General features: G+C 40.9%; 1 protein-coding gene across 1 annotated transcript in view; it reads left to right on the forward strand.

Annotated features, from left to right (window-relative positions):
• Positions 1-8,153, forward strand: part of GATM (glycine amidinotransferase) — a 32,644-nt gene extending 24,491 nt beyond the window's left edge. Inside the window, exons 6-10 of the mRNA XM_019533168.1 lie at positions 1,392-1,529; positions 2,741-2,905; positions 4,567-4,630; positions 4,742-4,858; positions 7,123-8,153. Coding sequence (XP_019388713.1) covers positions 1,392-1,529; positions 2,741-2,905; positions 4,567-4,630; positions 4,742-4,858; positions 7,123-7,235 — 597 coding nt within the window. The 3' untranslated portion in view covers positions 7,236-8,153. The remainder of the gene's footprint in view (positions 1-1,391; positions 1,530-2,740; positions 2,906-4,566; positions 4,631-4,741; positions 4,859-7,122) is intronic.
• Positions 8,154-11,787: the final 3,634 nt, after the last annotated feature.

Consider the following 11,787-nt stretch of genomic DNA (forward strand, 5'->3'; position numbering starts at 1 on the left):
TGACCCCAGCTGACTTCCTGCCCTTTGGGCAGGGGGCTGGACTCGATCTCCCGAGGTCCCTTCCAGCCCTGATGTCTATGAAATCTATGAAATAGTTAAGCTTTATGCTGGTAAGTTTATTGTAAAGTTAAGAGCGGATCTGAGTTATCTAATGTGGTAACTCAAAACAGTACTGAGGGAGAAAATGTTAAAGGGGATGTTGTCAGGGCTATCTTAAATGTGCTTGTACTACTTTGAGAAGGGAACCACTTTCCAAGCCTGACACTGACTCTCTTGCTGTATTCTTCAGAAAATGGAGGCCAATAAATTGTGTTCTCACCTGTAAGGAAGAGAGAAATTTGTATAATGTTTATCTTGTAGAGATAGTGTGAGGATTAATAACTCAAAAAAACCTTAGAAGCAGACTTTCCAGGTAATGTAGGAGCCCCCTATTAACATTCAAAGTTCTGCAGTTACTTTATTTTAGACCTTACCCAAAGCCTATGCTTTGACTTCAGTTACTGGCTTGAGATATTGGTAGCTACCTATCAAGTCCTAATTTCTTTGAGGCTTGGAGACTATCAGTCATCATATACCTCATTGTGATGGTTAGAATTGGTTGTGGGATATATGTTTTTTCTAATTTTCTTCCAGGACAATGGCAGAACTTTCTCAGTACTTGAGAGAAGGTCCCTAGCCTAGGATACAAAATGCATGCTGGTTTGGCTGCTTATATTCTTTGTATCGTCCTTTCTCACAGCGGAGGCCCTTTCTTATCAATAAGGGATTGTTTCACATCATTTGTTTATGCTAGAATACTTCCATGCTTAAGTATGTTTAAAGATCTGGAAGATCTTACCCAGGGAGCTATTTGGGGAGAATGTGACTCTCTTCCTCGTGCTATTCTAAAACACGATTAAAAGCACTAAGTGCAGTCTCTTTGGATATGCAAACTTGCGTGCTTTTTTCCAAACCACAGGGTATATACAACGTTAGTCTGACAACAGCTTTGTGTTAACGTTTGATACAGTGAAATATCTTGGTTAGTAAAGTTTACTTCCAGTGCAGAAGGTACAGTGTTCTAGAGGTGACCACAGTCTAGGAAAATCAATTTTCTTATGTAACAGCCATCTCTTTAAACACACTTGTTTCTGAATTCACTTGGCAAACTGCTAGCTGCTTCAGTTAATTGAGTCCATGCATCACTGAGCTTCATGTATGCTTTTTTTCTCTCCTTGGTTTTACACATAATGGAAGAGGAGAAAAGAAGAAAAATAACATTGAGGATTATACCAGATGCCAGTATATTTATAACCTTAAAATGACTGTAGCAGTTGTAGTAATAACATTTTTCCACTGACAACTCAGACTAAGTTTGCCTTTGAATAGTCTTGTCTCTTTCTCACAACTAGGATTATCCCATCCGCTCTGTTGAAGATAGACATAAGCTGGCTGCTCAGGGAAAATTTGTGACCACTGAATATGAGCCATGCTTTGATGCTGCTGACTTTATTAGAGCTGGAAGAGATCTTTTTGTACAAAGAAGCCAGGTAGGCAAGAGCTGCTTCCTGCAGTTTTGTAATATCTTTCAAATGCTGATTTTTTTTTTTTTAAATCTTTTTTTTTCCCCCCCTCATTTAATGGTAAAACAAATTGTGGATTATGAATAAGGTGATGGCAGGGGGTGTTTTTTTCCCAGAAGACTCTGTTCCAGATCCAGTATTCTTTAACACTTTCATTAATGATGGGGTTGCAGGAATACAGATTTGCAGATGCCACAAGTAGAGTGGGGCTGTGAACGCTCTGGATTAAAGTGCAAAGGAATCTTGCTGAATAGGAGAACAGGCCTTGGGCAATAAAGGAAGTTCAGCAATGGCAAATTCAAGGTACTACATATAAGGAAACAAAAGCAGATGCGCAAGTACAGAATGGGGATAACTGGGCTGGCAGTAGCATTGCCAAAAAGTATTATGGTGTTCACAAACTCATTATGAATCTGCAATGTGATGCTGTCACAAAAAAGGAAATGCAATTTGGGTTGCATTAAAAGGAGCATTATACAAAGCAGGCAGATGATCATACTATCCAGTTTTGAGCACTGCATTTCCAGGAAGGATACAGAAAAAATGTGGAGAGGATGCGGAGGTGGGTGACAAGGATGAAGGGGTTGGAATGAAAGACATGAGGAAAACCTGAAGAAACTCAGTACATTTTAGTTTGAACAGAAGGAGCTTAAAGGGGTGGAGAGTGTGATACTGGTTGTCAAGTTTTGGAAGGACTGCCACGAAGAAGACAAAGGAGTGCTGTCCTTCCTTGGCCCAGAAGGTCGAACAAGAGGTAATGGATTTAAACCATAGGAAAGATACTTGTATTAAACCTCAGGAGAGTGTCCTGACCATGAGAACAGAAGAAAGTAAAAACAAAGGGCCCAGGAAAGGTGTGGGGTCTCAACACAACTTTCCAAGTTTTTGAGAAGTTTCTAAGAAGAGGAAGGATAGGGGTCTGACTGAGGAATAGCGAAGCCTGTATCTCTGCAGGGCTTTGGCTTGAGATTCTTTCTAACCCTGTGGTTCTATATAGGGAAATTAGATTTTCCATAAACCTCAGACAGTGGTCTGGTGTCTGTCTGACATGGGTCAGGCAGATTTTGTAAATGAGAGTGCATACTTCTTTTTAAACGAGGAAATCAAGATCAAAGTTCTTAAATAATTTAGCTTATAAATATAAAATGCAAATCCACAATTTGTCACCATTTTTTCAGGTTACTAACTACATGGGCATTGAGTGGATGCGGCGACATCTGGCACCTGAATATAGAGTACACATCATCTCTTTTAAAGATCCTAACCCTATGCACATTGATGCCACATTTAATATCATTGGACCTGGCCTTGTGCTGTCCAACCCAGATCGTCCATGCCAACAGGTAAGACTGACAAGGGAAAAGAAGCAAAGCTACATGACAGCAGAATAACTGCTGACTCAGAACTTGGAATTGGTTAGAAAAACAATCGTAAGGTTAGAAGGGACCTCATGAGATCATCTGGTCCAATCAGAGATCAAACTTGTAACCTTGGTGGTGTTAGCATTATGTTGTTACCAACTGAGCTAAATACAGTAGCTGGTGCAAAGGGTTATTTTTTCAGTTATGTAAATCCCTGGACTCTAGCTTCTACTGGTCCTTGGGACTGAGTTCAAGGCTTTATGTAATGGTTATTGAACCGTACATCTGAATGTCAGTAGGCTCTGGTACCAGGACTCCACCTCGGAGCAAGCCACAAAAATGACCAGCTCAGCTCTTTACTCCCATTCACTGCTGCTTGCCCCCTACATAGCAAGGAGATATGGAATGTGGTTACCATGCCACTTCTGTTGTCCATAGCTTGTGTGTTTGTGAAAGTTGCCTATGAATCTCAAAGCAAATGGATAAAATAGATCCTACTTGCAGAGCATTTCACATAATATTGTACTTCTTCTACCTGGGTTCAGATAGAGGCTACAATATCTCTGCTGTTCAGAGGAGTAGCTTTTCTTTATTTCTAGAAGCCCACCCTGTTTTTCAGCTGCACTATTAATTACACCAAAGGAAGGAGTCCAATAGTTGCCAGCTCATTTGGCTGTTAAGTAACTCTGGGAAGGGCACTTCAAAGGAAAGAGGATATTCTGTAATGGGTAAAACGTGCCACATCACTACTGGGTGGGGAAAAGCTAATTGTTGTAAATGGTGCAGGAAGAGGACTATGACCCTGCTGTATTCTCTTGTTTATTTGTAAGATGTCTTCGCTTACAGACCCTGAAGGTAGTAAGTAAGCCATTAGTATGGGATGGCTCTTAAAATCATCAACCTGCAACTTGGTGTCCAGGTCTACAGAAGAAGAGCTCCCCCTTGTGGTGGACGTGTAATAAAGCAATGCTATAAGCACTCAAGCGTGCACAGGTCCCTATGAGATTGAAGACCCCAGTACTATATCCAAATTGCCCCCTTGGCTTTGCAAACATACTTTTATAGTTATAGTAAATATTTCCTAGTAAAAATAAACTGTTTCCTAGGATGACCATGGGCTTATGCTATTTGTTAAAATAACTACACCAGCAGCCAGTTTATTTGCCTTCTAATGTTTCCTGTGGAGCATGACGCAATAGTAGAAGACTATATGGTGATTCTTGGCAAGCACAGTTACAGTTTCATTGGCTTAACAGAAGTCTAAGTGATACAATTAGTGCTCTGTCCATCAATAAATAATACATTAGAAATAATGATGCAAATATAAAAATACCATTCACTTATTTATGTATTTGTTCTTGATCAATAGGATCCAAAGTTTTTTTGCATACCTCTTTCTTTCTATGTTATAGATTTGAATACAAAAGCCATGGAACTGAATTCTAATACAAAGCGATGAACCCGTGGATATGTTTTGTAAATGTGCTTACATGAAAAATTGATTTTGCAGGAAGAACTTGAATGAGGTGAAGGTATGCCATGCATAAGAGGCAGCATGGAAAAATGCAAAGGCTGGAGGGGAAAGTGATGGGAAGACATTTTTAAATCTTGTTGGAAACCTAATTAGATTAAATCTCTTTCAGATTGAACTCTTCAAAAAGGCAGGCTGGACAGTGGTTCAGCCTCCACTTCCACTCATCCCAGATGGTACGTTGCATTTGCTCTGCATTTGTAAGACCAGCAGCTTGGGGTGCATAAGGCAAGAATGAAACTGAATGCATGACTGCAGGACTAAGCCATTCATTTTAATGTATTTAGGACACCCACTGTGGATGTCTTCTAAATGGCTCTCCATGAATGTCTTAATGCTGGATGAAAAACGTGTGATGGTGGATGCCAATGAGACTTCCATTCAGAAGATGTTTGAAAATCTAGGTGAGTGCTAGTTCATTGCGTAGGTACAGGCCAAAGTAAAATTCTCTAAGAGGTCACCTATTCTTATGGCTGCACTCTTAATAGGTAGAGTGGCTAGTACTATACAGATGGAAGAACTGTTTTACCCATTGAATTCCTGGGTGAGAATCACATGAATGAATTCACTGATTTTTCAATGTAGAAGTTAGTTTCTTCAATTTTGCAATGCAATTTTTCTTCTTGAAAAAACATAAGCATTTGATGGGCAAGTCTGCCTGTGCACAGCTTTGCTTATCCTTCATGGCTGAACTGCACAAAAATTCTTACAGCCCCAGATTTAAACTTTCTTTGTGCTATGAATGGTCAAACTTGGGATATTTGATGAAGGGATTTCAGCTGATTCATAGCTCCCCTAGGAGTGGCAGCTTCTGGAAATGGCTCTGTGGCAGGGCTCAGTTTTTTATTTTTTCCCAAGCAGTTAGGGATGGAGTTGGTTGAGAACATGAACTAATTGTCCATAAAATGATAGTACGCAGCAGACTGAACAGAGGATAGGGAGAACCTGTAATAGTGCTACCAGAGAAGAGACGGATTCAGTCTATTTAAACTTGTCATGCTATAAATAAAGACCGTAGAAACCAAAGTGTTATTTATATATAACCCTGGAGGTTCAGGAGTTGTCTAAACTTGTAAGGAGAAATCTTGCCATTAATGAGTAGCATAATCAGTTTCTTTACTGTGGCTTAAGCTGTAATGTCTCAATCTCTCAGTAGGACTTGCAGTTTAAACAGGCCGGGAAATCAAGCTAGGATTTGATCAATCACTTGGATTTTGACCACACTGCAGTTAAAATAATACTAGCTATGATCACATGAATAGCATTCAGTTGGAGGGAGCAAACTGGGGATAGGATCTGAGGTATCTGGCAGTGGGCAAATCACTTGCTTTCTGTGCTGAAGTTTCTCCTTTTCTGTTTTGAGGCATAAGGGTTAAGTCTTATCTTAAAAACAGATATTGCTAGTAGGGCTCTGTTTTTGCTATAATTAAGGATAATAGTTCTTTCAGTCTCTTGTGGTACAGCAGCTGCTCTATGTATCATTGATCACCTTGTTGCCCTGCCCTATATTTTTTTTTCTAATTCCATTGCATCCTTTTTGAGATGTGGAGACCAGAACTGCACATAGTAGTCAGTGCCATTGTATAATATTTCTGATAAATCTTTGTCCATGAAGGTTGCAGGAAGTGTGAACGCCATGCTACTTGGCGGTATTAGCAAGACTTCACACATAGCTAGATTACGCATGTGTGCATGCGTGAGTGCTTTGACACCATAAACAGGAATCCATTAGATTGAGCAGGTACAATGGGCTCAGTCCACCCCAAAACTATGTAGGCTGATGTGGAGTATTGCCAGTTCTCATGAGTTAATTACAACTCTCACAATATGAAACCCCAGGCACTGGAATTATGTGACTATATTGGCTTCTTAATTGCAAATTGTTTAGTACTCAGTTTCAGGGAAGTCTGACGTGAGCCTTAATGGTTCAGAAACCAGAAGGCAAATGAAACGCCCAAAATCCATGTGTAAGAGGAACCAAAACAGCTCTACTGAACAGCTGAGCAACTGGTTGTTCAGTGCTGTAAACCCCTAGAAATGAGAAGGACTTGCTTCAGAAGGAGTTCTCAGTGCTGTGACCTCAGTCAGGCCACTGGTGTTGTGTGGGAGCTGAGCCATAGCTCAAATGTCAGTGGTGAAATGAAGGGAGAAGCAGCTTAGCTTGTTTGTGGGCAATCTGTATAACTCTTGCACTGCAAAGAAGAAATATAAGCCCCGAGCACTTTTTTTTTTTAAAGTTATTTCTAGAAAGTGACTCTATTAAAACAACGTACTTAGTATCTGAACTCCGGATTCTTAGGTTTCTAACTCAACCCTAAGAGCTAAAACACTTCTCTGATTCTTCATGTATGTACAGCAAAGACAGATTTTGGTTGTGGGTTTGTCTGGGTTTTTTCTGGCTTTTGACTAGCATACCCTAACATGTCAAATGTAGGCTTCTCTTCTGGCACCATATATAGCTGCAGGTAAGGCTGGAATAGCCAAGTAAGCTATATTCACATCTCCCTGTTCTTTGCCTAAAACTTAAGTTAGTACTGCTCAGAGAGATTATTAACCAATAAATACGAGACGGACACATCATGTCATGAGCACTGAACTTTGTTTAGTGTTCTGCCTAGTGCCTAACCTGTGACTTGGTTTAACAGACTCTGCCTTCTGTGTCTTGCAGGCATTTCTACAGTTAAAGTGAATATTCGTCATGCCAATTCCTTGGGAGGTGGTTTCCATTGCTGGACATGTGACATCCGCCGCCGTGGCACCCTGCAATCTTATTTTGACTAGTTATTAGCCAAATAAACAGCTGCAAAATTTGAGAAATGTGCTTAGGAAACAAATAAGTAAGTTTTGGCATTCTCCTAAAATAAGTGCATGAGCTGCAGTGCTTGAGCAATGGTGTCCCTATGGTGGTATAGTGACAGTTGATTCTTCCTCCATTCTCTACACTAAATACATGCAGTTGAAACTGTTTTGATCAGTACAACGGGATTTCTGGCTGGCTTTTTTGAAAGAATTCCTCTATTCATGAAGCCCCTTCAGGTGGCTTCAAGTGTAAAAACTTGACAGTGCATCGAAGGCTCTTGCTAGAATAGTTTGGCCACTAATATTAACCATCTACCTCTATTTTTTTTTAATATTCTATCAAAAAGGCAGCTTGAAATGTTAGACTCAAGTTTAACAGTTACTTTTTCTTTCCAGTCTGTTTACTGCTGTAGCATAGCATGTTTTTTTTTTGTTTTTTTTTTTTTAATGCTGATAAAACAGCCCTAACTTTACAGATCTCGTATGGAACCAAGTACTTGCATCTTTATAACACTTTTACATTAGTTGGACTATGCAGATATTTAGGGACATTCTTCTGAATTATTTTAATTCTCGGCTCTAATTTTAATAAATGTCACTTTTCTTTGGTACAAAAGGTTTTACTGTATTCGCCTATTACAAGCATTTTACCCAAGTGTACCGTGCATTGTCGAACGCCTTTTATATGCAGCTGTTAATTGTATGAAAAGTAGTTGGGATGCTAGGTCTGCAGATTTCATGGTGTGAAATTGCTTACATAAAAATGCAAGTTTTCTTAAACCACATAGCAGCCGCTTGAGAGATTTGTAATGACAGCACCCCGATGCTGTGAAACAGGTTTAATGTTAATTACTGGACCTGTATTTTTTTGCTAATAAACTTTTTGCATTCACAATTTAATCTCCAGTTTTTACCTAGAAATGAATAAAAATGATGCGTCTACATAGTTTTGTCCTCTGAGCAATAAAGTAACATCAGTTTACAAACTGTTGTAACTTTGGCTTTGCACAGTCCATTCATTGTGTGTGTGAGTGCTTCACCTCCTGAAGTCATTCATCTTAATCAGGGAGCTTCCATGCATTCATCTAACTCTGGCTAAGTGGCAGGGGGAGCATATGCTAAGTTAAGTGACTTCTTTTTTTTCTTGGCAAACCAACACTGATTAGCATGTGCGGTCTCACTCTCATAGCACCTGGATCCTGCTCCTGTAGCTAATGAGAGTTTTGCCAATGATTTGCATTGAACTGGGATTGGACCTTGGAGTCAAGGTTCCCGAGCAGAGGAGAGTGGGCAGCAACAACTCATCCTTAAAGTAGCTTTGCAGGGCCCAGTACTGAAATCACAATGTCAGCATTATACATCAACTCCAGTTATTCTGGAGCAGTAACAGGACCCCAAGATGGGGTGGCAGGCACTTCAGTCTCTGGGTAAACGAGTGGGACAACTGTACACATGCATATCTAACACTGTCAGCCGTGAGGGGGACTGTGGTATATACTTGTTACACTGTATTTCAGGCACAAATGTGGGCCACATACTTGACCATCATGTACCCTCCAACAGTCTACATTGGATGAGAGAAAAATAGCTCCTTATGACTATACCCAATTCATATTCAGCTACACCCCAGCTCATCTTAACACAGACCTCTCATTACATGAAAGGATGTTTACAACAATTTTAACCCTTTGTTATCCACTGATTGAGCCCCAGTTGGACAGGACACTTCCAGTCTCTGTAGGAGTAACTTGAGGCCTTGCTCCACCCCCCGAAACATGCTCTCCTCTGGTTTGCATTTCTGACATGATTTGTTGCCTACTGCTTTTGCCAACACCTGCTGCAAATTAGAAGGGGCATTACAGTGGCAGGGTAGGGAAGGCAAGTGGGATTAGTGCTGCCTGAGTGAAGAGGTTGTGTTGCTCCTTAGGAAACAGGAGCAGGCAGTTGTATTTTAGGCTTCTCTAATATTCTTTAATGTGGAAAATCTCTCCTAGCCTCATTGCGTTTGACTCAGCTTCGCACGGGAAGACAGGATGTCTTTAGGAATTGCACAAACCAAACGGCTTTTCTTATGTTCCAAGACTATGGTCACAGCAAATTTCCCTCTAATTGAGGTTTTGTCAAAACAAAAAAGAGAAAGCAAAATTTGAGAACCAACCGGTCTAGTTGTTCCCCCTCCCCCACCTTACATTTGCCTTCTAACATAAGTGTTCCTGAGCTGTTCACAACCTAAACATTGCAGTACTCACCAGGTGCATGAGAACCCAGGGAATGAACCCGAAGGGGAAGCTGAGCCACCCTTTGCTGCCACCTGAGACATGCAAACAGCTGAGAACAAATCTTAAAAAGCAATCTTTAATCTCAGCTGGTGCTGGTACACGAGGAAAGACTCAAAACATTACCTGGTTCAGTTCAATTTGCAAATCTGGTCTACTCTAGCAATTTGAGGAACAACATCAGAAAGATTTCTGCCTTCTCCATTCTTTGGGGTTTTGGTAACTGCAAAGGTTTCTGCTTTTGTGTTGTTTGCAGGCTGTTTCTTTGTAGGCATGTGATCAATGTATCTCCAGGAAACCTTGTGCTTTTAGTTGAACTTAATCAGACAAGAGCCCTTAACTAAGCTTTTATGGGTTTTAAAGAAAGTGTGGCACATTTCTTGGAAGACAAATGCATGAGCTCTAATGCTGGAACAAAGCAGGCCTGTGAAAGCTCCTTACTGACCTATTTCTTTCTTCCTCCATTCAGATTAGGAAGCTGAAACTACTAGGAGTGAAGTGCTGGCTGAGATTTGTTGGTTGTCAGTATTTAGTTGAAAGTGGAGGCGGGGGAGAAGATTCACTGCACTTTCACATTTAGACCTTAGCAAAGATCTGTTTCAAGGTTTATGATGCAATGGTCTGGCCTTTGGCAATCTACTTTGAATACCCTATTGGAAGGGCAGCGGTGGGAATTCAGGCCAGCTTTTTTCCCTTCTAATTAGGAATTTGTTGTCCTCACCTGCTTCCTTGCCCTTGTGCGAAGGAGGTAACGCATAGTGTGGCTGCCTAGGAATCTGAAATTTCTGTTTTGTCTGAACACTATATATGGTACTTTGGACACTAGATGTTTATGGCCCATGACTCCATGCAGTCAAATATTAGGAGCAATCATCTTTTATTACCACTAATAGGAGTAAATGTTTTCGATCCGAGCCTTCAAGAGGCCGAGAAGCAATACCCACAAATGGATAGCAAGCAACCCTCGCCACACATCTTGAACACTAAAATTCTGACTTTTCTAGACTTTACCAGCTATGAAAATTCTCCTGTACTCTTACAGTATTTGGAGTGGTGCACACAACAGGAAGCCTCTACCCACCCAAGTCATGGTTTCTCTTTTCCTGCTGGGGCACTTGTTCTGTTGGTTAAACCCTGATGGTGTTGGCTAGTTTTAGAGCAACCTTCCCTTTTACACTTCCTTCAGCCAAAAACCCTCAAGTTGGGTGGTTGGAAAGGACCTTGATGAGGTCAGTCTTTCAGTCTAGCCCTCTGCAGGATTTCCCTTTTCACAACCCATCCCTATTAGATGTCCATCATTTCTGCACAGAGAAGTTAGTGGGCTTTAACCTCCATATTTCAGTTCCTAGGAGCAATGTTAGAGTAAGGAATAGAGATCCAGCCTAGCAGAAATGTTTTAACATGAACATATTTTTGGGGCCAGTGGAAAGAGAAAAGTGATCTAGCAATGCAAGCATGACAGCAGGGCAATGGGCACATCTCAGTTCTACACCCAGCTCTGACCATGACTCCAGCAGTGCCCATGGGCTGGGCATTTACCCTGTTTGTTTCCACATGTGCAAACAGGGGATAACCCTTGGCAGAAGTTGCGGTGATGATGAAATATAAGGTATGTCCATGGAGCATTCCTGCATGGAGAAGGGCTTTTGAAAGCACTGAGGGATCCTGGAGTTCAGGATCATCAGAGGACAAGGCTGAGAACAGTTACTCTATTAGTGTATTTTGTAACATACTGTATGTTGCAATAAGTCTGCTCCATTCCTGTGAGTGAGAGGCCTTGATCCCAAATCAGTTTATCAGGGTCCCTGCTGGAGATAGTGGCTCTAGTTTCACTCACAGCTCCTGGCATAAAACTATGCTTCTTCACAACTATTTCTATCGTTCAAAAAATGTGTTGGCCACAGTATTACACAGCAGAGCAGTGACGGCTAATCCCTCTGCAGCATAAGCCATTATAAGAAGGGCATTTAGAATAGGGGTAAAGTTAGGGTAAGTTTTAAGGCGCTGACCTGTATTATACAATAGCCAGTCTGGTATATAAAGTGAGAAGTGGGTGTGCGGAGTGCTAGGAACACATTCTGAGTCCCAAACAAGAATAAGCCTTGCCCCTGACATTAAAAAAATAGGTTCATTGGGGGCTGGAACAGTCATGCAAAGATTGAAAACCATAGCAGGACATATTGCAAGGGATATAATAAGTAAAAATTGTATATTCCAGCTTCTTTTTTTAACATACAAAGATGGGGAACTTGGGTTGC

The sequence above is a fragment of the Crocodylus porosus genome, unplaced genomic scaffold, assembly GCF_001723895.1.
Source record: "Crocodylus porosus isolate Cpor-Errol unplaced genomic scaffold, CroPor_comp1, whole genome shotgun sequence".
Taxonomy (NCBI): Eukaryota; Metazoa; Chordata; order Crocodylia; family Crocodylidae; genus Crocodylus; species Crocodylus porosus.